Source organism: Pygocentrus nattereri, chromosome 27, assembly GCF_015220715.1.
Source record: "Pygocentrus nattereri isolate fPygNat1 chromosome 27, fPygNat1.pri, whole genome shotgun sequence".
In the NCBI taxonomy this organism is placed as follows: Eukaryota; Metazoa; Chordata; class Actinopteri; order Characiformes; family Serrasalmidae; genus Pygocentrus; species Pygocentrus nattereri.
This window is the reverse complement of record NC_051237.1, coordinates 22,767,262-22,793,809: the sequence shown is the minus strand read 5'-3', so window position 1 is coordinate 22,793,809 and position 26,548 is coordinate 22,767,262. Positions and strand designations below refer to the sequence as shown.

General features: G+C 42.2%; 1 protein-coding gene across 1 annotated transcript; it reads left to right on the top strand.

Moving 5' to 3' along the window:
* Positions 1-5,202: 5,202 nt before the first annotated feature.
* rit1 (Ras-like without CAAX 1) lies at positions 5,203-24,981 on the top strand. Its single transcript, XM_017721523.2, has 6 exons — positions 5,203-5,358; positions 11,781-11,870; positions 17,350-17,406; positions 19,503-19,576; positions 20,073-20,264; positions 21,892-24,981. The coding sequence occupies exons 2-6, from the start codon at positions 11,789-11,791 to the stop codon at positions 22,120-22,122; spliced, it is 636 nt and encodes a 211-aa protein (XP_017577012.1). The 5' UTR covers positions 5,203-5,358; positions 11,781-11,788; the 3' UTR covers positions 22,123-24,981.
* The last annotated feature ends 1,567 nt before the right edge of the window (positions 24,982-26,548 follow it).

Here is a 26,548-nt window from a genome sequence, read left to right as displayed (position 1 = left end):
GCACCGTGGATAGGGCTGCCCACCGCTCCGGGCAAGTGTGCTCACTGCCCCCTAGTGTGTGTGTTCACTAGTGTGTATGTGGTGTTTCACTTCACGGATGGGTTAAATGCGGAGGTGGAATTTCCCCGGTTGTGGGATCAAACAAGTATCACATAGGCCACGCCCTCCCTCATTATACAGATACACATCACCTGCTATGCTTAAATCCATTAAGCATTCAAGTTTATCCAGCTTGGAGTTAGAAAATGTGCCTAAAAATGATAATATGGTCAAAATACTCACTTGCCTAATAATTGTGCACAGAAACTTAGAGTCAGAACTGTTCACAGTGGTGGTGATAGGAACCAGACGTCCACCTCTAAAAGCTCCCTCACAGAAAGTTACTACTGAAATGGTCACGAATACGCTGCCTGATGTTGGAGACCCAATTTAGGACAGTTTCGAGAATATTTTGGCCAAAATCACATTTTTTCTTATTTACTATCCAAACCCACCAGTGAACCTACACGAGTCTTCTGAGCTTTTATATGGAATGGAATGTAAACTAGTGAAAAATCTGAATCTTCTTTTGGGAACTAGTTTGCTTCACAACACCCTGCATGTATCCCTCCACCATGAATAGGTTTTAAAAATACACTATATCGCCAAAAGTATTCGCTCGGCTGGCTTCACACACATATGAACTTGAGTGACATCCCATTCTTAATCCATAGGGTTTAATATGATGTCGGCCCACCCTTTGCAGCTTTAACAGCTTCAGCTCTTCTGGGAAGGCTTTCCACAAGGTTTAGGAATGTGTTTATGGGAATTTTTGACCGTTCTTCCAGAAGTGCATTTGTGAGGTCAGACACTGATGTTGGACGAGAAGGCCTGGCTCACAGTCTCCACTCACATTCATCTCAGAGGTGTTCTATCAGGTTGAGGTCAGGACTCTGTGCAGGCCAGTAAAGTTCTTCCACACCAAACTTGCTCATCCGTGTGTTTATGGACCTGCTTTGTGCACTGGTGTGCAGTCAATGTTGGAACAGGAAGGGGCCGTCCCCAAACTGTTCCCACAAAGTTGGGAGCGTGAAATTGTCCAAAATCTCTTGGTGCTGAAGCTTTAAGAGTTCCTTTTACTGGAACTAAGAGGCCGAGCCCAACTCCTGAAAATCAACCCCACACCATGATCCCCCCTCCACCAAACTTTACACTTGGCAGAATGCAGTCAGACAAGTACCGTCTCCTGGCAACCGCCAAACCCAGACTTGTCCATTGGATTGGCAGACGGAGAAGCGTGATTGGTCACTCCAGAGAACATGTCTCCACTGCTCTAGAGTCCAGTGGCGGCGCTTTACACGACTGCATTCCATGCTTTGCATTGTGCTTGGTGATGTAAGGCTTGGATGCTGCACCTTGGCCAAGGAAACCCATTCCATGAAGCTCTCTACGTTGTTCTTGAGCTGATCTGAAGGCCGCATGAAGTTTGGAGGTCTGTAGTGATTGACTCTGCAGAACGTTGGTGACCTCTCTATGCCCCTCAGCATCCGCTGACCCCGCTCTGTCATTTTACGTGGCCGACCACTTCGTGGCTGAGTTGCTGTCGTTCCCAATTGCTTCCACTTTGTTATAATCCCACTGACAGTTGACTGTGGAATATTTAGTAGTGAGGAAATTTCATGACTGGACTTGTTGCGCAGGTGTCGTCCGATCACGGTACCACGCTGTGAGGGAGCTTTTAGAGGTGGACGTCTGGTTCCTATCACCAACACTGTGAAAAAAATGGTGGAATACCCCTTAAAGTAGCTAATTGCCTATAGGAACCAGCACTAAAGGGGAAAACAGGTTACATGAACATGAATCCTCCAGTCCATACAGTCCATATGAGGAATCTAAGCAGCAAAAACAGCCCATTTGTTGTTACCTCAATGTTTTCGTGATGTCACTGCTTCTTCAATAAGGCACGGCACACAGCAGCCAACCAGAAGAGAGATCATTTACATATATGAGTCAATAATTGTGACTGTTTCTGGTTCATGAACCACACAAATGTCAGGCAACATCACTAACATTCCCAGCCATGCAGGGAGTTGAACCCCAGACACCAGCACACAGAGCTATAATACAAAAGCTCTATTTAAGCTTTAAGCTTTAATCTCATACAAATTCCTGTTTTAATAGTAATAAAATTTTAGTGTATAAAGTTATTAACACTCAATATGGTCAATGCTTGTTTGTTATTCAAAATGGACTGTGGCTCTTTCTTAAAGGGATTATCAGTGTTTTATTGGTGGCGGTGCACCGGAAGGGGGCACCCAATAGCTACAGAGTAATAGTTATAGCTAATGTAACACCTAGTCAGGTAACAGTTACAGAGTCTTACACTATAGCTGTATTTCCCTGATGGTAAAATAATAATACAGTGTAGTGTATTGAATTGACCATCTTATTGTAGCTAGTTTTTGGCCAGCCAGGGGTGTCAAACTCAACCACTAAAGGGGTCATATTAAAAAAATCTCAACAAATCCGTGGGCCAGAGAAAAAATGCTTTTATTTCATTTTTGATTAATGTTGTACTCAAGGTCGGGATAGCTACTGAAAGATTTGTAGTTAGCTACTTTGTGGCTACTTTCTCAAAAATGTATAGCAGCTACTGTTTAGCTACTTTTCCAAAAAAGTAATGGTTACTTTTTAGCTTCTTTTTGTGAAAAGTAGTAGCTACTTTTTAGCTTCTTTTTGAAAAGCAGTGGCTACTTTTTAGCTTCTTTTTGAAAAGTAAAGGCTACTTTTTAGCTTCTTTTTGAAAAGTAGTGGCTACTTTTTAGCTTCTTTTTGAAAAAGAGTGGCTACTTTTAGCTTCTTTTTGAGAAGTAGTGGCTACTTTTTAGCTTCTTTTTGAAAAAGATTGGCTACTTTTAGCTTCTTTTTGTGAAAAGTAGTGGCTACATTTTAGCTTCTTTTTGAAAAGCAGTGGCTACTTTTTTGCTACTTTTTGAAAAGTAGTGGCTACTTTTTAGCTTCTTTTTGAAAAGTAGTGGCTACTTTTTAGCTTCTTTTTGAAAAGTAGTGGCTACTTTTTAACTTCTTTTTGAAAATCAGTGCCTACTTTTTAGCTTCTTTTTGAAAAGTAGTGGCTACTTTTTAGCTTCTTTTTGAAAAGTAGTGGCTACTTTTTAGCTTCTTTTTGAAAAGCAGTGGCTACTTTTTAGCTTCTTTTTGAAAAGTAGTGGCTACTTTTTAGCTACTTTCAAAGCGCGTCTGTCAGAGTGTTTGTGAATCTCCACCTGACACACCAAACAAGCCCAACTGAAAGTGTGAACAAGGCTCTGCATTTAACATACAAAGCTGCAGATATACAAAAAGATCACAGAAAAATTTAAGTGTAACCAACAATCAAACATACACACCCAAATGCCTGATATCCAACAAAAATGTACACTAAAGGCAAAGTCAGTCACTCCAGGCTTTTCCTAACAAAAATCAACAAACAGAACTGAATACAAACCAGAGAATTTTGTGTAAACATTGTCAACTGTTGAAATAAAACTGCTCCAATTTAAACATTTCAGCAAGAAATGTACAGACATGACACTCAAGAGTCTTCAACAACTCAAACTTCAACAATCCCTCCACCATGAATAGGTTTTAAAAATACACTATATAGCCAAAAGTACTTGCTTTTAGTTCATCACAGCAGTGATTTTCAAGAACTGCGTTCATTTTTTGTCACAGAGAAGACCAGCTCAGACCTCGAGGTCCTAATATGGTCAGGACACCAGCAACACCACTTCACATGTCTGGTTATCAGTCAAAAAAAGCACCAACTTATCATGTTTTCTGACCTCAAACAGAGCTTACACACTAAAAATATGGTTCTTCAGGAGTTCCTTAGTAAAGGGAAATGTTCTATTTAGAACCATGAGTTCTATACAGAGCCGTTCGTGCTGAAAAGGTTCTTTGCATGGTGAAAAGGTTCTTTGGAATGATGGAGAATGTGCTGTATATGGTTTTATATAGGACCTTTCTGAGAATGGCTCTTTTAAAAGGAGAAGAACGGTTCTGGGAACCCATGAAGAACCAGTGTAGGAGAACATGAAGGGCGGAAAGCAGAAGTGGACGAAGTACACAAACCATGTACTTGAGTTAAAGTCGAGACCCCCAAGGTAAAATATTCCTCCAGTAAAAGTAGAAGTTCCTCCCTTTAGACCTCCACTTGAGTAAAAGTACTAAAGTATTTACCTTCAAATGTACTTAAGTATAAAGTAAAAGTACTAAAAGAGTAATTCTGGCTCTGATGTCCTGTTATCATTTTTATAACCAGACTGGCTTCATGAACTCATTTCAGGTGAAAGTCCTCCAGCGTCTCTCTTGGTAAACCAGTCTTTTAATAGAACGTCATTAATTAGTGACGCTGACGTCTATTAAAATGATCAGAAGCACAAAACACTGAAGGTAAACAGTTTCCATCAGGGAGAACCGAGTGGCTCTGAAATCACTTTTTACACACAAGCAAAGTTTCAGTTTCAGATTTATTTACAACTTAGTTCCAAGTTTAAGTTGAATAAAAACTGGCTTTAAACTCAGGATCACAGATGAGCTCCTTTACTATGTTGATCTGTAGGCATCTGTTCATAAACATAAACCAGCCCAAACTCATTTACTATAAAATGAAATGGTGTTTGTAGAAATTCAGAAAAAAGCCGCGTCAGTCTCGACTGCATATGTGGACATATTTCTATATTGTGCTCTATTTACACAAAGTTAGGTTAGTTCATCATTTATGTTGAACAGACTCTCCCAAAGTTTTACGCTGCTGCGCTGACGTTGAACCGCGTGCTGCACTGGGTCGGTATGACCAACAGGTCAAAACCAGCTCTAAACAAAGTGACCGCTGGGCCCTGATTGGTGCTCTGGCTTTGCGCTTCTTTCGTTTTGACATGTTATGTTTTTATACACAGAAACCAAAAGGAACGACAGATTTCTCAAAATGTAGGAGGAAAAAGTCGGATATTAGACTCTGAAATGTAGCGGAGTGAAAGGAAAAGGTCGCCCAGAACGGAGAAACTTCAGTACAGATACACGAAAAAATACTTAAGTACAGAAACTAATTACATTTACTCAGTTACTGTCCACTCCTGGTGGAAAGTAGGAAGTTTTCAGACTTCCCAGTTTGTTGTCCTGAATTCAGCAGCCAAGGCCCCTACCCTGAAACCCACTGGCTTTAGGACCCGGCGGCAGCGCTGCCTCCTTCATGGGGCTGGATGTGTTTACAGTGGGTGAGAATGAAGCTTTAGGAATTTACCTTTTTTATTAATCCTTCAAGATGATCTCCAGCTTTGATACCGAGGGAGCGATGAAGACGGGCTTACAGTGACCGAGGTGAGCAGTTCTGCTTGTTCTGTTTTCTGTTCTATTTTAATGTGTAGCTGCATCAAGAGTCCAACTACTGACTCGTTGTTTGCAAAAAAAAAAAAAGTTGAAATTTTTTATTTTTTTTTTTTAAAGTTGTCCTTTTTTGGCGCACCTGGAGCAAATCCCCCTTCCTTGAATTTTTATGGTGAGGGGTCTGCAGTCAGGGCTGTAAACAGGGCATGAACTCTGTTTTTGAGTGTTTTGGGCGCCTTTGCGATCAAAAAGCTCCTTGTTTCGAAGTTTCCCGGTCCACCTTAAATGGTGCAGCAAATTGCAATGTAACTGCTGAACCATTTAAGGTGGACCGGGGAAATCGAATAGGAAGCCCAACGCCAGCCTCGTTTCAAGTGCTCGGCTTTTTGTTGTGTGTGTCTGGGTTGTTTCTCCAGCGAGTAGAGCCTCGCTTTGTTAGTAAGCCATGCGGGTCTATTGGATTTGCCGAACAATCGTGGCTCTCTTTTGCTGTGTGGTCACGATGCTGGTCCTGTGCTCACAGCCCTTCATTATATGTGAGCCTGGCTGTGTGCTGAGAGGCTTTTAAAGTTTTTCCATTCACTTTTCCAGCTTATTTCAGTGTTATGGCCGGCTGGTTCGTGTTTATGCGCTCTTTTTCCCCTCAATCTGGCTACGTTGGTGTAACATTGTGCGCTGAAAGTGCTGCTCTCAAACAGCATGCTGCTGATTTGAGCGTCTGTCCAGAGAGTTGATCCTGAACGAGGCCTAAACTGACCAGTCCAGGATCTCTGCTGCGAATTTAGGCCCAAATTTGGGGCATTTTAGCCGGGGAGAACTGACCACACCGCTTTGCTGTTCCTCTTAATACGCCCTCTATGTATATCTGCTAATAAAGCTATACAGACCATTATATATATATATACAGAACATTAAACCACCTCCTTGTTTCTACACTCACTGACCATGTAAGTTAAGTGACACTTTTTAATCCCACAAACGTGGAAATTCCACCTCCGCATTTAACCCGTCCGTGAAGTGAAACACCACATACACACTAGTGAATACACACAGACTAGGGGGCAGTGAGCACACTTGGCCGGAGAGGTGGGCAGCCCTATCCACGGCACCCGGGGAGCAATTGGGGGTTAGGTGTCTTGCTCAAGGACACCTCAGTCATGGACTGTCGGCGCTGGGGGTCACAGGGCCAGTTCTCTAACCTCCAGCCCACGACTGCCCAAGGTACGTGCGTGGACCAAGCCACGCTGGAGAATGCGGGCAAGTGCACTTTGTAGATCTACAGTTACAGACTGTAGTCCATCTGTATCTCTGATACTTTGTTAGCCCCCTATTACCCTGTTCTTCAGTGGTCAGGACCCCCATGGGCTATTTGGGTGGTCGATCTGCAGCATCTACTCTTCTACGAGGGCTTTACACTGGGCACTGCTGTGAGGATTTGATTGCGCATTAGTGAGGTCAGGTGCTGATGTTGAATGGATCACTTACATTCATCCCAAAGTTATTGGATGGAGCTCCATCACTCCAGTTCCACTGCTCCACAGCCCAGTGCTGGGGGGCTTTGTACCCCTTTAGCCCACGTGTAGCGCTGGGCATGGTGACGTTAGGCTCATACGCAGCTGCTTCATGTCCCAATTAACTGATCAATGTTTTTTTTCTTTAGAGATTATACAAGCTGTGTCAGCACTTTAAAGCAGCCGAACTCGCTCATTAGAAGAGCCGTCCTGATACTTTTGGACATTTAGCACGGACAGATGTGGTTTTGGGGTAAAAAAATAAATACATAATTTACTCTTCACTAATCCCAGAAGAACGTCAGGCAGGACACCTATATTAGGGGAAGCTACAAAAGTCTTAATGAAGCCTAGGCTTATTATTCGGTCATTAGGCCTAATATTCTAACCTGTTATTAATTAGCCACTTTTGATATCAATATTTGCTATCAACCATGAATTATTTAGTTATTTACTATGTAATATGAATTATTGAATATCGACTTTTAATTATTCGGTATCTACTGTCAATTTTTCAGTAACTATTATGAATTATCCTCCATCTGCTATGAAGCTGACGCCTCTGTTTCTGTAGTTATGAGAATGAGGGACTGAAGTGTGGACCCACATGCTGTCATACCTGCGCAGCATAAACCTACTGAACTGATCAATGAGGAGTGTGTTTTTCAGTCTGGAAGACTGCGGGGAATGTAATAGTTGTTTAAAGTGAAATTAAGGAATAATGGTTTCAGTGTTAATTAAAAAGTACTGACACATTCCTGAAGGATCGCATCAATTCATTATGCGAGCTCACAGCCAGCCTTACCTCATCTTCAGCTTAATTTAGTACCATTACGCCCATCTTGGGTCCTTTAGGGACGGAATCCAGAGCAGTTTCCCTAACACACGTGGTAAAGCTGGTAACTGTAAGGGTCTGGATGTGGGCCCACACACATTAGATTCATAGTGGATATTTAATCATTTGTTATATACGGAATAATTTGTAGTAGTTACTGATACTTTTATAGCAGTTACTAAATAATTCTTAGTAGATACCAAATCATTTGTAGGAAATGCTGGAAAATTCATAGTATGCACTAAATAATAAGCTCAGGGTTTTAAGAAGTCTCTGATTATCAGGAATGACATTTTGTTTTATTTTGTCGTTCTGATGTGTTTGCATTATTATACGTGTAATTACGCAATGAATTATATTCATTTATGTGCTTTACTGTCAGGAAAAAGCAGACAACCTACATTTAGCAGAACATTGCACAGAAGTCCCCAACACTAAGTATAACTTCAGATCTTGTAACACAGTATTTAGTTGGTGATAAAGAGGAGAAGATCCAGCAGCTTCAGATCTGAAAACATCCCCAGGTGTTTCCGTCCATCCTTCCGCTGTGAGAAGACCACTCAGCGTGATGGGTGTGTAAGGATCTGTAGCCGTTCAAGAAGAACCTCACTGAGAAAAGTAGACAGACAGAATAGAAGAACACTGGCTCTAGTGGACTCAATACTCAACTGGACATCTGAGGTGTGGAGTGAGGTTTGATGGACTGATGAGATTTGTAGTGACTGAAGGCCGTATGTAGGCCACCAAAGCAATGGAAGACGCTTTAAACCATGTCTACATGCAGGCAAGCACGGTGGAGGATCAGTGCGAGTTTGGGGATGCAAAACATCATCTGGGAAATTCGTTTGGGAATGAAGGCCCTCATTCATGCAGTGCTTTCTGATAAGGCCATTTAAAGCAAGATAATGATCCCAAGCCCACTGCTGAGAAGATGACATACTTATCAAACCAAGAAGCTGCTGGTTTGCTTAGAGCAATGGACTCACCACCCCAGAGTCCAGACCTCGGTATCCCTGCATGTGTTTGGGATTACATTAGAAAATGCTAAACCAACTTCTAAGACTGAACTGAGGAACGGAGGCTGTAATAAAGGTAAAGAGTGACACACTGAATACAGAAAAATCGATATTATATTTAGTTGTTGGGGATTCTGCGTTCTCAGAAATAAAGGTACTGAACTGTCGCTGGAGTTGGACCCTCAAGGGTTCGTCTCGGTACCTTCAGTCAGGGAACATAACTGAACCATAATCCACTGGAATGATCTGTTCTAAGCTGTACTGACTCCACACCCCCCCTGCCTCGCCTCCAGGCTTTTATTCTACTGTTCTGTTTTAAAGCATTCGGTTATGAAAAGGCACAAATACCAACTTTTCAGCTGGAAAAAACTATTTAAGGTTCACAATCAGGCCTTAAAACCACTGCTGTACCTTTGAGGGAACATTTACACTGTTTGAACCTTGATGAGCGGAAAAACATACCAGCACAGAACTTTCATTTCTAACCGTGTGTGTAATTTTCCGTTTAATGTGTTTTCTGCCTTTTTTCCTGATGCTGGAAAATAAATAACTTGTGCTTAATAGCTGTTTTGACTGGAAATGACCTAAACGAAGGGTGGTATCTAACAAGGCTTGGTAGGTGTATGCAATCATGGAAAACACCAGAACGTGCCAGAGCTGGACTCGTCTTAGAGTCCAGGCCTCAGATTTGTTTCAGCGGCGTTGAATTCCCTCCAGATAGGTAGGTGTACAGTGTTTACAGAGCCAGCCTTTCTGCCTGACTTTTTACAGCGTCAGTCAGTAGCAGTACTCAGTTCAGCGCTCTCATATCGATCCCCCCACAGTGCTGCGGCAAATGCGTGTTACTGACAGTGGTTAATGTAGCAGCCGCCCAGTGGACGCATCACATTGTCACATGAATAGCTCGGCCAAATGAGTCACTTCCTCTTCTGCACCCAACTTTGCCTCTAGTGTCAACTGCACACACTCAACATGTGCTAAAAAAGGACACGGTCACACATTACAGCCAGCGCCAGGGTGAAAAAAAAAAAGGCCCATGCAAGCTGCACTCATGATCATGACCGCAACTGCACAATACTGACCTCTAAAAGGGACGTTAGCGCTGCTGCAGTGCAGCCGAGACCTTCAACAAGAAAGGATAACAGCATGGAGAGTGTGGAGCTCATGAACGCCGAACAATACTGGTTTAAATCATGCTCTGCTCAGTGTACAAATAAATCTAAACCACACCGGTACCGATTCACACCGGTCAGTTTGGCACTCTTCCCCTCAAGGTCACACTAACCTTCCAGTAGAATATCTTGAAGCACTGGATAGTGTTGGCCTTGGTTGGGCCTTGGCTGCTTTTGTCAGGGCCACAGACGGTAAGAGTCTCACATTTTTCTCCCAAGGTCGCTCAAAAATGAGATTCATAACACGGTTATTCATATGAACTGTGACTGTAACCCCTTACACTGCAGACTTACTGTTCAGCTGTCAATCATATGTCTTATTATACATGTAACTACCATGAATTACTGTGTATGGACTTGTACTGAAGATTAGACCCACATGCAGATTCTAAGGGGCATATTATTCAGTTGCCAGTATCTACTGTGAATTATTCAATAAAAGCTCTGAATTATTTAGGTGCTGCTGTAAGCTATTCAGTATTACAGTTCATTCTGTATCTACTGTGAGTTATTCAGTAGGAGCTGTTCAGTGTTCAGTAAGTATATTCATTATTGAGTATCTACCAAAATTGCTCATTAACTCCTGAGTTGTTCAGTCTTCTGCATGTTATTTAGTAACTACTATGAATTACTATGAATACCTACTTTGAATTATTCACTGCCTATAATACAGTATTCAGTCATTTATAAGAATTATTCAGTGTCTACTATGAATTAAGCCATACATACAATGAATTGTATAGCAAATATCAAGTACATTCAGTGTCTACAGTGAATTATTTAGTAACCAGTGTGATTCATGTGATTTATTCACTGCCTACAATACAATATTTAATTTCTTTGAATTATCCAGTACCCACTATGAATTAAATCGTACATACAGTGAATTATATAGAAAATACTGAGTACTTTCAGTATCTACAGGGAATTATTCAGTACCCATTATAAATTATTCAGTATCCACTATAAATTATTCAGTTTCTACTATGAATTAAACCATACATATAGTAAATTAGATGGCAAATACCAAGTACATTCAGTATTTACAGTGAATCTGCTGATTTATTCACTGCCTACAATACAATATTTAATCATTTCTATAAATGATTCAGTATCTACTATGAATTAAGCCATACATATAGTAAATTAAATAGCAAATACCAAGTACATTCAGTATCTGCAGTGAATCTACTATGATTTATGCACTGCACAAATACAGTATTTAATCATTTCTATGAATTATTCAGTATCCACTATAAAATATTCAGTATCCACTATAAATTATTCAGTATCTTCTATGAATTAAACCATACATGCAGTGAATTATATAGGAAATACTAAATGCATTCAATATCCACAATGAATTATTTAGTAACAAAGTATGGTTCATTCAGTATCTACTGATTTATTCACTGCCTACAATACATTTATTAAGTATGTTCTATGAATTTAGTTTATATAATGAATATATTATTCAGTACTAGGCTGAACGATCTGGGAAGGTATCTTACTGTGAGTTTTCTGACCCTCTCTCTGACTTTGTCGTTGTACTTTAGACGATGTGCCCCTTATTTTACTTACACCACCGAGAGGCTTGTTACACACACGCAGGCTCTTTCCCAGCCGTATGTTCTGAGTGTACTGCAGTGCACTTTCTCCCGCTGCCTCGTCTCGCTCGTCCTCGTTTGACCTTGGTTGTTTGTGCGGCGCCTGTTGTGTGAGAGTGAGGACGTGTGCCTGCTGTGGTTTATACTGTGCCCACTATTTGTCTTGATTTCATTCTTACATACGTGTAGATGAGTGGAAGGACCGAGAGGTTGAGATGAATGTTTTACGGGGTTAAAGTAGGTTTTAAGTTTGATGGTTTGTCTGTTTGTTGCAGTTGTTTTGATGGAGTCCTCGCGGGGCCCTGGCTCTCTCTCCCGCGAGTACAAACTGGTGATGCTGGGGGAGGGAGGAGTGGGAAAGAGTGGTGAGTGACCAACAAGAGACATTCAGATTCTACCTCTCTCTCTCTCTCTGTCTCTGTCTCTCTCTCTCTCTCTGTCTCTCTCTCTCTCTCTGTCTCGCTTTCTCATTCTCTCTCTCTCTCTCTCTCTCTCTCTCTCTCTCTCTCCCTCTGTCTCTCTCTCTCTCTCTCTCTCTCTCTCTCTCTCTGTCTCTCTCTCTCTCTCTCTCTCTCTCTCTCTCTCTCTCTCTCCCTCTCTGTCTCGCTTTCTCATTCTCTCTCTCTCTCTCTCTCTCTCTCTCTCTCTCTCTCTCTCTCTCTCTCTCTCTCCCTCTGTCTCTCTCTCTCTCTCTCTCTCTCTCTCTCTCTCTGTCTCTCTCTCTCTCTCTCTCTCTCTCTCTCTCTGTCTCGCTTTCTCATTCTCTCTCTCTCTCTCTCTCTCTCTCTCTCTCTCTCTCTCTCTCTCTCTCTCTCTCTCTCTCTCTCTCTCCCTCTGTCTCTCTCTCTCTCTCTCTCTCTCTCTCTCTCTCTGTCTCTCTCTCTCTCTCTCTCTCTCTCTCTCTCTCTCTGTCTCGCTTTCTCATTCTCTCTCTCTCTCTCTCTCTCTCTCTCTCTCTCTCCCTCTGTCTCTCTCTCTCTCTCTCTCTCTCTCTCTCTCTCTCTCTGTCTCTCTCTCTCTCTCTCTCTCTCTCTCTCTCTCCCTCTCTGTCTCGCTTTCTCATTCTCTCTCTCTCTCTCTGTCTCTCTCTGTCTCTCTCTTTCTCTGTCTCGCTTTCTCATTCTCTCTCTCTCCCCCTCTCTCTCTCTCTCTCTCTCTCTCTCTCGTTTTCTGTCTCTCTCTCTAACTCCTCTCTCTCTCTCTCTCTCTCTCTCTCACATTCTCTCTCTCTCTCACATTCTCTTATTCTCTCTCTCTCGCTCTCTCTCTGTCTCTCTCTCTCTCTCTCTCTCTCTGTCTCTCTCTCTCTCTGTCTCTCTCTCTCTCTCTCTCTCTCTCTCTCTGTCTCTCTCTCTCTCTCTCTCTCTCTCTCTCTCTCTGTCTCTCTCTCTCTCTCTCTCTCTCTCTCTCTCTCTCTCTCTCTCTCTCTCTCTCTCATTCTCTGCAGCCCCACCCTTTATCAGCATGTACATTCTGTACCCTTCCTTGTCTCTGAAGTCTTGTTTGTATAGAGCTGTGTAATAAATCATCTGTTAATAATTATTAAAATTATTAAAATGTTAGTCTGTGTGACACTGATGTAACAGACAGGCAGGAGGCAAATGAGTCTAGTTGCTTTTTTTTGTCCAAACAAACCGCAGATGATAATTTTCTGTGGGTGTTTTTGATGAATCACAGCATTTGTATCATCTAGTTGAAATAATTTTGAGCAAAATAATGCAAACTTGAAATTGACCAAATACACACAGTAATAATAATTCATCCATTCTTTTATTTCATTTCCAGTCAAAACTGCTTCAAATGAATGTCATTTATTTTTGACCATCTGGAAAAAAAGTATATTCATAGAAAATTACACAGAAGCCACAACAACTAAATATAATATCAAGTTTTCAGTGTTTAGTCTCTCTTTACCTTTATTACACCTTCCATTCTTTTCAGGAGACGCAGTTTCTCAGAGAAATCTGCAGACACACCTCCAGAGTTCAGTCTTAGAAGCTGGTTTATCAGTTTCTGCTTATCCAGATAATCCCAAGCTCAAACTTTCCTTTTTCTTTTTACATTCCTCTTTTTGTGAGATAGTGGAAAACGTGACCACTGTTTTACCATCATCAGCATTACATCTCGAGCTCAGAAGACCCCTTTAGGTTCACTGGTGGGTTTGGATAGTAAATAAATGGTCTGTGTTTATGTGGTCGTCATGGTGACCCCTGGTTCCTATCACCACCACTCTGAATGAGCCTGTTCATATCTCAACGATTAAATTATTCAGAAATATTGAAAAATCCAAGAATTCCTCTTGTCTTAAATCTTAAAACGTACCAGTTACAGCTCCTCCCAACAAAAGCTGTTCCTTAGGATCCCACAAAGCGACACTAGCATCTAAAGTAAGGACTCAATTATTGACCCTTTTCGCATAATTTGAAAAAGCCAGCAGCCTTTTTATTATGTGTCAAAAATTCTTGATGAACAGAACAACAGTAATGATCCAAAACGACATACAATAAAACACTAGCCACGTTTACATGGAGCCTGATAATCCGTTAATAATCCGACTAATGGCTCAGTCAGAATACAACACGTCCATGTAAACACCTCAGTCGGAATAGTCTAGTCCGATTGAGGCCATTCGGAATACAGTTTCTATCTTAAGTAGAAGAATAATATCCGTGTAAACGCCTGAATCCGATTACATTCCCTATCGGAAAGTGTTTCTGTTGATGGTAAAACAGTGGTAAAGTTTTATTTGGGGAACATTTTTCCTCCAAACACCAGACAAATTTCTTCCCTGAACTTTCGTGAGTGTCTCTGACATTGTGCAGCGTTTGGATAACCATTTCATGTAATAACTTTCTGTAAAGGAGCTTTTAGAGGTGGACGTCTGGTTCCTATCACTAACACTGTGAACAATTCTGACTCGATAAGTTTCTCTTGAGCAGAGCATTTCACTCCAAACCGCTCTGAACGACTCAGTTTACATCTCAACCATTTAATAATGTAGAAATTTTGAAAAAATCCGAGGAGTTCTCCTTTAATGTGGCAGTAGACTCCACCAAAGTAAATAGTGGACAAATTAAATACGGATTGACTGAAATTTGACATTATAATGAGTTGTTGAGGCTTCTGTGTCCTTTTCTATTAACCCTTTAAGTGGATATCCCTGCAGTTACTGAAGAATTAGCCTGGGATTTTAAGGGGTTAAATATGTTTCCTGCTGTTTTCCTGACACTGGAAAATAAATAACTTAATGAATTAATAGCCATTTTGACTGGAAATTAAATAAAGGAAAGGGTGTGGTCTCTGACTTTTGCACAGTGCTGTATAATAAGCTACGCAATCAGTGTGTTTTTGTCAGTGTATTATGCAGCTCTAATTTTTAAAGTCCTGCCTTTTCTCCATCCTGTGTTGATTGTTGTTGTTGTTGTTGTTAGTCTGGTTTGTTTCATCATGAGATGCCCCCCTCTCAGCCCCCCTCAGCCCCTTCGCCCGCCCACACTGCTGCTGGGCGGTGGCTCTCTTCTTGAGCAATCAGAGGCTTCTGCTCAGTCTAGTCGTTAGGGAGTAAGTCTAGTCGTTAGGGAGTCACCTAGCAACCATCACCCCCCCCTCCATTTACTCCCTGCAGTCTGTTGCTACGGAGATAAGCACGTTTCACCTGGTGAGGATGTGTATAGAGTTGCATTGCACGGGGGCCTTTAAGGTGACAGATATTTTCACTTTATTTTACCCTGACTGTCTCCATGGGAACAGCCCAGAGGAGCTGAACGGAGCAGATCTGTGTGTGTGTGTGTGTGTGTGTGTGTGTGTGTGTGTGTGTGTGTGTGTGTGTGTGTGTTTGTTTTCATACATTTTCAAGACAGAAAAGTCAGGTTCTGAGTTTGTAAAGTGATGTGATTCATGTGATTTGTAAAACTGAAAGAACAACATGCTTATATACGTATATTTATGGGGAGCTTTATTACATACGGACACTTACTTATATTGCTGCTGTCAGAAGAAAACCTTGCATGTCCATTTTTGTAGTTTGGACAAATAATTTGAAAATACCTGTTGTCCTTTACATTGTGTTTAAATTTCATAACGAACAGACCAACAGTCTGGTTCCATTGACTTGCATTAATAGTAAAGTATGTTTTTTTCCTTGTCCTGTAAAATTATCATTGTAGAGAAGCTATATAAATATATTGCTAAAAGTCTTCACTCCCCCATCCAAGTCATTGAATTCAGGTGTTCCAATCACTTCCATAGCCACAGGTGTATAAAGCCGAGCCCCTAGGCCTGCAGACTGCTTCTACAGACATTAGTGAAAGAATGGGTCGCTCTCAGGAGCTCAGTGAATTCCAGCGTGGTACCGTGATCAGACGTCACCTGTGCAGCAAGTCCAGTCGTGAAATTTCCTCACTACTAAATATTCCACAGTCAACTGTCAGTGGGATTATAACAAAGTGGAAGCGATTGGGAACGACAGCAACTCAGCCACGAAGTGATCGGCCACGTAAAATGACAGAGCGGGGTCAGCAGATGCTGAGGGGCATAGAGAGGTCACCAACTTTCTGCAGAGTCAATCACTACAGACCTCCACACTTCATGTGGCCAGATCAGCTCAAGAACGGCGTAGAGAGCTTCATGGAATGGCTTTCCATGGCCGAGCAGCTACGTTCAAGCCTTACATCACCAAGCGCAATGCAAAGCGTGGAATGCCGTGGTGTAAAGCGCCGCAACTGGACTCTAGAGCAGTGGAGATGTGTTCTCTGGAGTGACCAATCACGCTTCTCCATCTGGCTATCTGATGGATGAGTCTGGGTTTGGCGGTTGCCAGGAGACGGTACTTGTCTGACTGCATTGTGCCGAGTGTAAAGTTGGTGGAGGGGGGATCATGGTGTGGGGTTGTTTTTCAGGAGTTGGGCTCAGCCCATTAGTTCCAGTGAAAGGAACTCTTAAAGCTTCAGCACCAAGAGATTTTGGATAATTTCATGCTCCCAACTTTGTGGGAACAGTTTGGGGACGGCCCCTTCCTGTTCCAACATGACAGCACACCAGAGCACAAAGCAGGTCCATAAAGACATGGATGAGCCAGTTGGAAGGTGTGGAAGAACTTGACTGGCCTGCACAGAGTCCTGACCTCAACCTGATAGAACACCTTTGGGATGAATTAGAGCGGAGACTGTGAGCCAGGCCTTCTCGTCCAACATCAGTGTCTGACCTCACAAATGCTCTTCTAGAAGAACGGTCAGAAATTCCCATAAACACACTCCTAAACCTTGTGGAAAGCCTTCCCAGAAGAGCGGAAGCTGTTATAGCTGCAAAGGGTGGGCCGACATCATATTATACCCTATGGATTAAGAATGGGACGTCACTCTAGTTCATATGCACTTTTGTCGTTGTCATATCTCCATAACGGTAACTTTACAGGAGAAGGAAAAAACATCCTTCACTTTCAATGTAAGTCAATGGAACCAGACTTTTTATCAAGTAGTTTTGGCCCATTTGATGTTTGTCCATTCATCAAGAAATTTACACACAACGTTAAGTGTGACAGGTTATTTCAAATGATCTCAAAAACTGAAAAATGATTTTGTTCCAACAACAGCGATAGGTATGACTTCACATCCTGACAAGGTATAAAAATAGACGTGTGTGTTGGAAAGTGGGGTGGACTGAGAATGATGAGCCTTCAGCTGCCAAGAATTGTGGATTAGAGAGAGAAAAAGGGAGGAGCTTTCACGCACTCATTTGTGTCACAATACCTGGATTATGTAAGAAATGCCTCTCTCTCTCTCTCTCTCTCTCTCTCTTTCCCACTCTCTCATTCCCCCTCCCCTCTTATCCCCTTGTTATTTTCAGCCATCATCATGCAGTTTATCAGCCACAGGTTTCCTGAGGACCATGACCCGACAATAGGTGAGAAAGTAACTCAGGAACTTTTACTCATCCCCCCCTTAAAGCGATAGTTTGGTGAAAAATCCCATTTACATATTACTACCTCACCCCAGATGTAGTCCATCAGCCAAGACATGTTTATACCATCATCTGCCACTTTATTATTGTTCAGTTGCTTGTTAACATACACAGCTAATCAGCCAATCACACGGCTGCAACTCAATGCATTTAGGCCTGAAGAGGTGGTCAAGACAACCTGCTGAAGTGCAGACCGAGCATCAGAACTGGCAAGAAAGGGGATTTAAGGGGCTTTGAACATGGCGTGGTTGTTGGTGCCAGACGGGCTGGTCTGAGTATTTCAGAAACTGCTGATCTACTGGGATTTTCACACACAACCATCTCTAGGGTTTACAGAGAACGGTCCGAAAAAGAGGAAATATCCAGTGAGCGGTCAGTCGTGTGGACGAAAACGCCTTGTTGATGTGAGAGGTCAGAGGAGAATGGACAGACTAGTTCCAGATGATAGAAAGGGAACAGGAACTCAAATAACCAACCAGAATCTCTGAGGAACGTTTCCAACACCTTGTTATATAATATGCAGTTATAGCAATAACAGAATAATGATCCTGATGAATAAATGACAAATGAACATATTTCAGATGATTGATGACATCTGGGGTAAAGGAAAAACTGTATACATTAGATTTGAATCTGTAAAAGCCTCAAACCACCAGGTGTCTTCTCTACATTAACATGCCTGATTCATTATCAGCTAATTATCAAAGCCTTCCGGAGTGGAGAGGGTAGGTGTGATAACAGCTTTAAGACATTAAAGCCTTTTTTTAAAAGTTGTTCTGGTGGATTTGCGCCCATTGCACGCTCGCATCATGTTGTTTTATGTCTTTTGCTGTTTCATGTGGCTGTAAAGCTTCTTCCTGTGAAACTCTTCCCACCATGCCTGACCAAGCTGTTACATAATTTCCCTACCAAATAATGAACCTATTTAGAGCAGCTGCTGGTGAGAACATATACACTGGGCTGTATTCGCACTGCAAGGGGGAGTTGCCTTTTCTTTAGGCGTTGATTTCATGCATCACTAAAATCTCCAATTTCTTTATGATGGGATGATGGTGAAATTTGAGATTATTATATGTTCCAGAATTATTTTAAAGCTAATCATAAATGTGTAAAACATACTGTGCAGAAGTTGCTGACCACTCTTTTTTTATTTTATCTCCAGTCACAGCCATTGAACCCAAAAAGCAGAAAATACACATTTATAGAAATTTACACAGAAGCCTAAACAGCTAATCTAATATTTCAGTGTGTAGTCTGTCGCTCTTGACCTCTATTACAGCTTCTGTTCTTTTCAGGAGACTCACTTTCAGTTCCTCAAAGAACCTGCAGACACACCTCCAAAGTTCAGTCTTAGAGGCTGGTTGGATTTTCTGATGTAATCAAACCCATTCAGTGGTGTTGAGGTTTGGACTCTGGGGTGGTCAGTCCATCGTTCAGCTTCTTTGTTTGGTGTGTCCGTCTCCTTTTCTCAGTGAGATTCTTCTTGATCAGCTACAGGTCCTTTCAGACCCACAGCGCTGAGTGGTCTTCTCACAGTGGAGGGATGGACAGAAACACCTGGGGATGTTTTCAGATCTGAAGTAGCTTGATGTTCTCCTCTCTCTCAGAGATGAAAGCTTTAAGTGCTGTTTATCTGATGGGGGAAGTTCTGGTGTCTACCAGGTCTTCCAGGTGGTTGTTAGGAGCCTCATTTTCTTTGTAGCTTTTAGTTGAAAACAATGTTTCTCACTTAGTTTCTTTTGACTTTTTCCTTTCTTACGCAGGGGATGTATTTATATCTGCTCTCTGCAGAAAATCTCCTGAAAACGAGTACCGTGTACTTAATGGCTGTTTTGAAATAAATGAAGGGTGGTCCAAAACTTCTGCACATTACTGTACCTGGAGGAGCTCCACAGTGGTAGAAATAGAGACATTATAAAACAACGACGACACACCAAGTCTTTATGTTTGAAAACGATACGTTGATGTGCCGCTACTCCCTAACATGATGAAATGTATCCTATTTTTTTTCTTTTTTAATGTGCGGTATGTGGCCTCAGAGGACGCGTACAAGACGCAGATCCGCATAGATGATGAGCCGGCAAACCTGGACATCTTGGACACAGCAGGACAGGTAAGCAGGAGAGGAAAAAGAAGCGCAGGAGGAAAAACAGTGAAGGTTAGAGAAATTAGGTCAGTATAGAAGTAGTTTCCACTACAGCTCTGTGTACCTTACACTCCACTATATAAATGCAGTATTACAGACTGCAGTCCATCTGCTTACTGAACTCTATAGTAGTTATTGAGTAACTCAATTACAGCAGTTAATGAATAATTTATAGTGGTTATGAATAATTCATAGCAGTTACTGAATAATTCATAGTAGGTTCTAAATGATTCACAGTAGATATTGCGTAATATATAGTAGTTATTGAATAATTAACTTCCAAATCATGTATAGCAGTAACAGTGGTCTATAGCAGTTACTATATAAAATGCCGTTATAATAGTAACGTATTAATAAATAAAGCATTTAAGACGTTAACAGCTTAAATTCTAGTGCGTCATTAATACGCAGTGTGTGCAGCAGGCTGTGAGTTCATGATGGCTGTATCTGCTGGTGTGCGCAGGCCGAGTTTACAGCTATGCGGGATCAGTACATGCGAGCTGGCGAAGGCTTCATCATCTCCTACTCCATAACGGACCGCCGCAGCTTTCAGGAGGCGCGCCACTTTAAACAGCTGATCTACCGCGTCCGACGCACCGTGGACACACCTGTGGTGCTCGTGGGAAACAAATCGGACCTGGCTCACCTCAGACAGGCGAGTCGTTACCCATCTAACGGGCAGATGGGCAGGGAGGCCCAGTAATGTTTTGTTTATTACCTTGTGTTAAGATAAGAGCCCACAGCGGGGAAATTCACAGTATTACAGCAGCAGCAGAGTAACAGGAGTAAGGCACTCAGTAATAGAAACGGGAAACAGTGTAAACATTATCAACATTATAAATAATTTAAAAAATTAAATAATAATAATAATAAAAATTTTGCAGATACATGTGGTCCAGTTAAAGAAAAGGGGTCCGGTACATCATAATTATGATTCAGTGGCATAAAACGTGTACTAAAGTAGAATAGTAGTTATATCAGCTGCAAGCCAGTAAGCAACTGAATGTCAAATCAAATAAAGTACAATTTAATAATATTTCAACGATATTTTTTCTCACTTCAAGTAAAAACCAGAGCTGCATTTAAAAAATAAAACGGAACGCTTTTGAAAAATGTGCAGCTTGAAGTGCTGAAGTTTAGAAAAGGTAAATAGGAAGTTTAGTCTGAGTGTCACTTTTTCATTATTTCTGTCCACTCAGTTTCACATCTGAACAGTAATGAACTAGTTTATGAAAAAAAATCTCACATCCTAACAGCTGAAGAGCTTCAACCCCACCTTTTCCCTCCCCACCTCCTCCCCTACCACACGCTCTTGCTCAGTGAGAGAAGTGAGCTGTTGCTTGTCCTGCCAGGATTTTAGACCTGGGCTGTTTTCATTGTCCGCTTTCCTCCCTTTAGAGGATTTGAACTCATGTCACCCGCGTGCGTCTCACCAGAGCTGGTTTACTGCAAGTTTTCTAGAAGTTCTCTGGTGTCACTCACTCGAGTCGCCGCGCTCGTCGTAAGGCACAGATCTGATTGGATGAGTAGCGTCTCATGTGATTTTTATAACGCACGTGATTGGTGTGTTTCCTGGGCAGCTAACTCAGTGCCGTAAATGCTAGAACAGTTGCGTTGTTTAAAATAGAAATACTGCAACAAAATTAAATAATTCTCAATAGTTCGTTGGTTATAGGTCTGGGTCCAGATAGGCCAATGTCTGGGTCCAAGGTAAATGTTTCTAATAAAGTGGCCAGTGAGTGGAAGTACAAAGTAGGTGTTTCTAATAAAGTGGCCAGTGAGTGGAAGTACAAAGTAGGTGTTTCTAATAAAGTGGCCAGTGTGTGGAAGTACATGGTAGGTGTTTCTAATAAAGTGGCCAGTGTGTGGAAGTACAAAGTAGGTGTTTCTAATAAAGTGGCCAGTGTGTGGAAGTACAAAGTAGGTGTTTCTAATAAAGTGGCCAGTGTGTGGAAGTACAAAGTAGGTGTTTCTAATAATGTGGCCAGTGAGTGGAAGTACATGGTAGGTGTTTCTAATAAAGCGGCCAGTGAGTGGAAGTACAAAGTAGGTGTTTCTAATAAAGCGGCCAGTGAGTGGAAGTACAAAGTAGGTGTTTCTAATAATGTGGCCAGTGAGTGGAAGTACAAAGTAGGTGTTTCTAATAAAGTGGCCAGTAAGAGGAAGTACATGGTAGGTGTTTCTAATAAATTGGCCAGTAAGTGGAAGTACATGGTAGGTGTTTCTAATAAAGTGGCCGGCGAGAGTATGCATTCTTATTTGTTTTGATATCTCTCCACCAGGTGTCTGTAGAGGAGGGAAAAGAGCTGGCGAGGGAATTCCAGTGTCCGTTTTTTGAGACGTCGGCAGCGTTTCGCTACTACATCGACGAAGTCTTCGCTGCACTCGTGCGCCAGATCCGTCAGAAGGAGGCAGAGGTGGTGAGGGGGAACGAAAGAAAGAGCCGCCGCTCGCAGTCGTTCTGGAGCCGCCTGAAAGCGCCCTTTCACAGGAAGCAGCAGTCCGAGCACTGAGGGGTCGGACGGCAGACGGTGGTCCTCCTTGAAGAAGGGAGAGAAAGTTACTGGGGTTTTTTGTGTTTTCTCATCTGTACACTGAAAAAGTGGTGCATTGAGTTTCCTTGACTCAAATGTGTACGTCATTTCTGCATGAAGGAGCTACATCAAAGCTATTTTGTACTTCGGTTTCTTACTTTCAGCAGTAACTGTGTTGATGTAGCCCAATTTATTCACGTGGAAACAATGTACACATTTGAAGCAGAGTAAGTCCAGTGCAGTCAGTGCAGTCAGTGCAGTCCTCTTACTGCCTCTAAATGTGGGCGGTATTGTGAACTGTTGGCGTAGACAGCGTTTATGATTAATAATTTTGATTAAGCACTCCAAATCGCTTCATTTTGTCGATCGGACACGAACCAACCCTGTATGTGCAGGACACACACAGTTGCGGTCATCATACAGTATATAGGCTACTTACTGTTACCTTCATAGGCTGACTTATTAATAATACTGTAGTACTGAGTAGTAGTGATAAAACTATTAAACTTGACAGTGGGGTCTTTTTTAATATACGGGCAGCATTTCTTTTTCTTTTTTTGAGGTTGGCTTTCAGGAGAACTGTAGTACCTCAGAGTTTTAAAAAAAGAAAGTAAAAATAAGAAAGTCGGGGCGAGTCGAGGAAGATTTTTATGGGTGGATGTGAAGAGCAGAGAGCGATTAGGTTCACAGGTGGTCTTGAGATTTCATGGAAAAGAGAACAGAGAGTGTGCAGTATGTGGGGGTGTGGCCGAGAGAGAGAGAGAGAGAGAGAGAGAGAGAGAGAGAGAGCAAGGTAGAGAGAGATACAGCGTACACTGAAAAAAGTGCTGCATTGAATTTACTTGATTCGGGTGTGTACATCATTTCTACATCCAGTACAACGTTGGCTTTCAGTTCACTCTCTTTGGCAGTTGATGTGCTGTGCAAGAGCCCGAGACCACCTTCATGTATTTGATATCTAACCAAAAACAGCCTTTAAGTTCAAGTTGTGTGAGATGTTTCTGAGATTAGACGTAGGACAATCCACCTGCATGACGAAGGAGAAAGTCAAAGGAAAAAACGTGAGTTTCCAGAACTGGAGTTCAAAAACTGATTAACAGCTACAGAGAAAATGGGGCTCCTAACAACCACCTGGAAGGCCTGGTCGACCCCAAAACTGCCCCCATCGGCGCCAGTCGGCTTAAAGCTCTCATCTCTGAGATAGAGAGGAGAAAACCAAGCTGCTCCAGATCTGAAAACATCCACAGGTGTTTCTGTCCATCCTTTCCACTGCGAGAAGACCGCTCAGCGCTGTGGGTCTGAAAGGACGTGTAGCTGTTCAAGAAGAACCTCGCTGAGAAAAGGAGACGGACACATCACACAAAGAAGCTGAACGATGGACTGACCACCCCAGAGTCCGGACCTCAACCAACTCCTAAGACTGAACTTTGGAGTTTTGAGAGATTTTTAAAGAAGAACTGAAAGTGAGGCTCCTGAAAAGAATAGAAGCTGTAATAAAGGCAAAGAGCGACACATTAAACAGTAAAAAAAATATAACATTTAGTTGTTGAGGCTTTTCGCCAATTTTCTGTTAAATTTATATATTTATTTTCCCTGGCGCTGAAAAATGAATAACTTGTGCTTAAAGGCTGATAGCTGACATAACTAAAGCGTGGTCTCTGACTTCTGCACAGTGCTGTAATACATTACACTCATCATTCAGTGCGTGATGCTCTTCAGTGCAGGTGAAATATGGGCTGTGCTTACCGGGTTTACAGAGATGCAGCGATACGATAGTCGGCTTAGCCGAGAGAAGAACGGATTCTGTAGAAGTATCTTTTCATCCTGGCTGTGCCTTTTGTCCAAAGCTCACGTCCAGGTCTTTCTTGCTTTGCAGCTGTGGACCGTAGGTTTGTTTGCAGTGCAGCTGGATGTGTTTTGATGGGGACTGAGCTCTTGTAAGAGGTTTGTAGAAGACACACTGGGAACGTCCAGCCACATGGAAAGTTTCATGGGAATTTTTCATTTATGCATAATTCCGTCGTTACAGTGCAAACGAAGTCATTCAGAGCGGCTTGGTGTGGAGCGCTCTGTTCTAGAGAAGCGTACCGAGTCAGATTTGTCCACAGTGGTGGTGATAGGAACCAGACATCTACCTCTAAAAGCTCCCTCACAGAAAGCGATTGTGTTACGATCGTTTTGAGAAGATTTTGGCCTGTGTTTTTTGATCTGTTCGTGGTAGAGGGGTACTTGTGACGTGCAGTAGCCCCCCGGAAATTACATATGAAAATCCCACTGGTGCTTTTGGATAGTAAGTAAAATGGCTATATTTGTGTTGTAGTCATGGCGACCCCTGGTTCCCATCACCACCACTGTGAAGACGTCTGAGTTCCTGCAGTCAACCGTTTCACACCAAACCCGCTCTGAATGGCTTTTGCAGTTCTGTATAGATTTGGAAAAGCTCTTGTAATTCCCCTTTGGTGGACTTGATCACTCGGTGGAAGACGGAAGACAGTGTTGTATTTACTTCCCTACACAGGGTATGAGGTTTTTACCAACCGTTACTGTTGTAGAGTGTGTTTCTTAGTAAATACATGAAAGGAAACCTTACCTCTCCCAGACTGGCATCCGAATGTGACGTCTATGTAGTTTTCCCTCTTACCCATGTTGTGCAATTACTACACATAAAATCTGAATGTTATATCTGACTGTTGCTGAGCGTCGAGCACACACCAGACCTTTTTTAAAGTGTGAGATTTTTTTTTTCTTAATTGTGTGATCATGAATACTATATTTTCCTTAATTTATTTTCATCAGAGATTCTGGAATAAAATTGACGTAGAGAAGTTTAACACAGTGTCTCGTGGCCTGGCAGTGGTTTTGTTGTTGTTGTTTTTTGGTAAATCTCCTGGCGCCCTCCTCTGGCTGGATCATGGTATCGGTTCAGACGGCACAGCCTTAAAAAACTGGGCCTTTCAAGACGGAGAGACTTAGTTTTTCGTGCTCTCTCTCCGTGTCTCATCTCTGTATTCACCCCAAGACAACTCGACTTACAAGGTGTTTCCTTATTTATGAGGTTCATGTGGTCTTATCAGAATCTTTATTTGCTGAGTACCAGATGTACACGGGATTTATTTTGGTGCAGGTGTCAGCAAACATAAATAAATACAATAAAATAAACACAGAAAACATATATATATATATATATATATATATATATATATATATATATATATATATATATATATATAGCTCCACTTACTGTATAGCTGCACTTTGTAGTTCTACAGTTTCAGACTGTAGTCCATCTGTTTCTCTGATACTCTGTTACCCTGTTCTTCAGGACCCCCATGGACCCTCACAGAGCAGGAGCTATTTGGGTGGTGGATCATTCTCAGCACTGCAGTAACCCTGACGTGGTGGTAGTGTGTTAGATTGTGTTGTGCTGGTCTGAGTGGATCAGACACAGCAGTGCTGCTGGAGTTTTTAAACACTGCGCCCACTCACTGTCCACTCTGTTAGACACTCCTACCTTGTCAGTCCTCCTTGTAGGTGTAAAGTCAGAGACGACAGCTCATCTGCTGCTGCACAGTTTGTGCTGGTCATCCTCTAGTCCTTCATCAGTGGCCACAGGATGCTGCCCACAGGACGCTGTTGGCTGGATGTTTCTGGTTGGTGGACTGTTCTCAGTCCAGCAGTGACGCTGAGGTGTTTCAAAACACCAGCAGCACTGCTGTGTCTGACCAGCACAACACACACTAACACACCTCCACCACGTCAGTGTTACTGCAGTGGTGAGAACGATCCACCACCCAAATAGTACCTGCTCTGTGAGGGTCCATGGGGGTCCTGACCACTGAAGAATAGATAGATAGATAGATAGATAGATAGATAGATAGATAGATAGATAGCAAGATAGATAGATAGATAGACAGGGTAACAGAGTATCAGAGAAACAGATGGACTGCAGTCTGAATTGACGTGAAAAACGTTAAACCCCGCCGTAAATATGAGGCTGTGGCAGAAAATTGGAGAAGTTCCTTGATGTGGATCAGTTGAGCGAGGATTGGGACACTGCAGCATCTTCGCCTACGGCAGAATCGCGTTCGATTCAGTTCAAAGAACCGATTCGTTCGCACCGTCCGTTTCAGTGAATCGAACGTATAATTCAGTGACTCATTTTCATCATCCGTGTCCTGAAGTTCACAGGTGTGGTTTTGTGTTGGCATCTAGAGAGGATCCTACCTGTCTCACCAAAGTACATATTAAGACACATATCTGCACGCTTGCAGGCGCACTTTCGCTAATTTCAGAGACACGTCTTTACACACAATACAACATATAACACGTTAAAGCACATTTAAGGGGATCTCCGCTGCATTTTAAACGTCATGACATGTAAACAGAGCCATTCAGAGCGGACTGG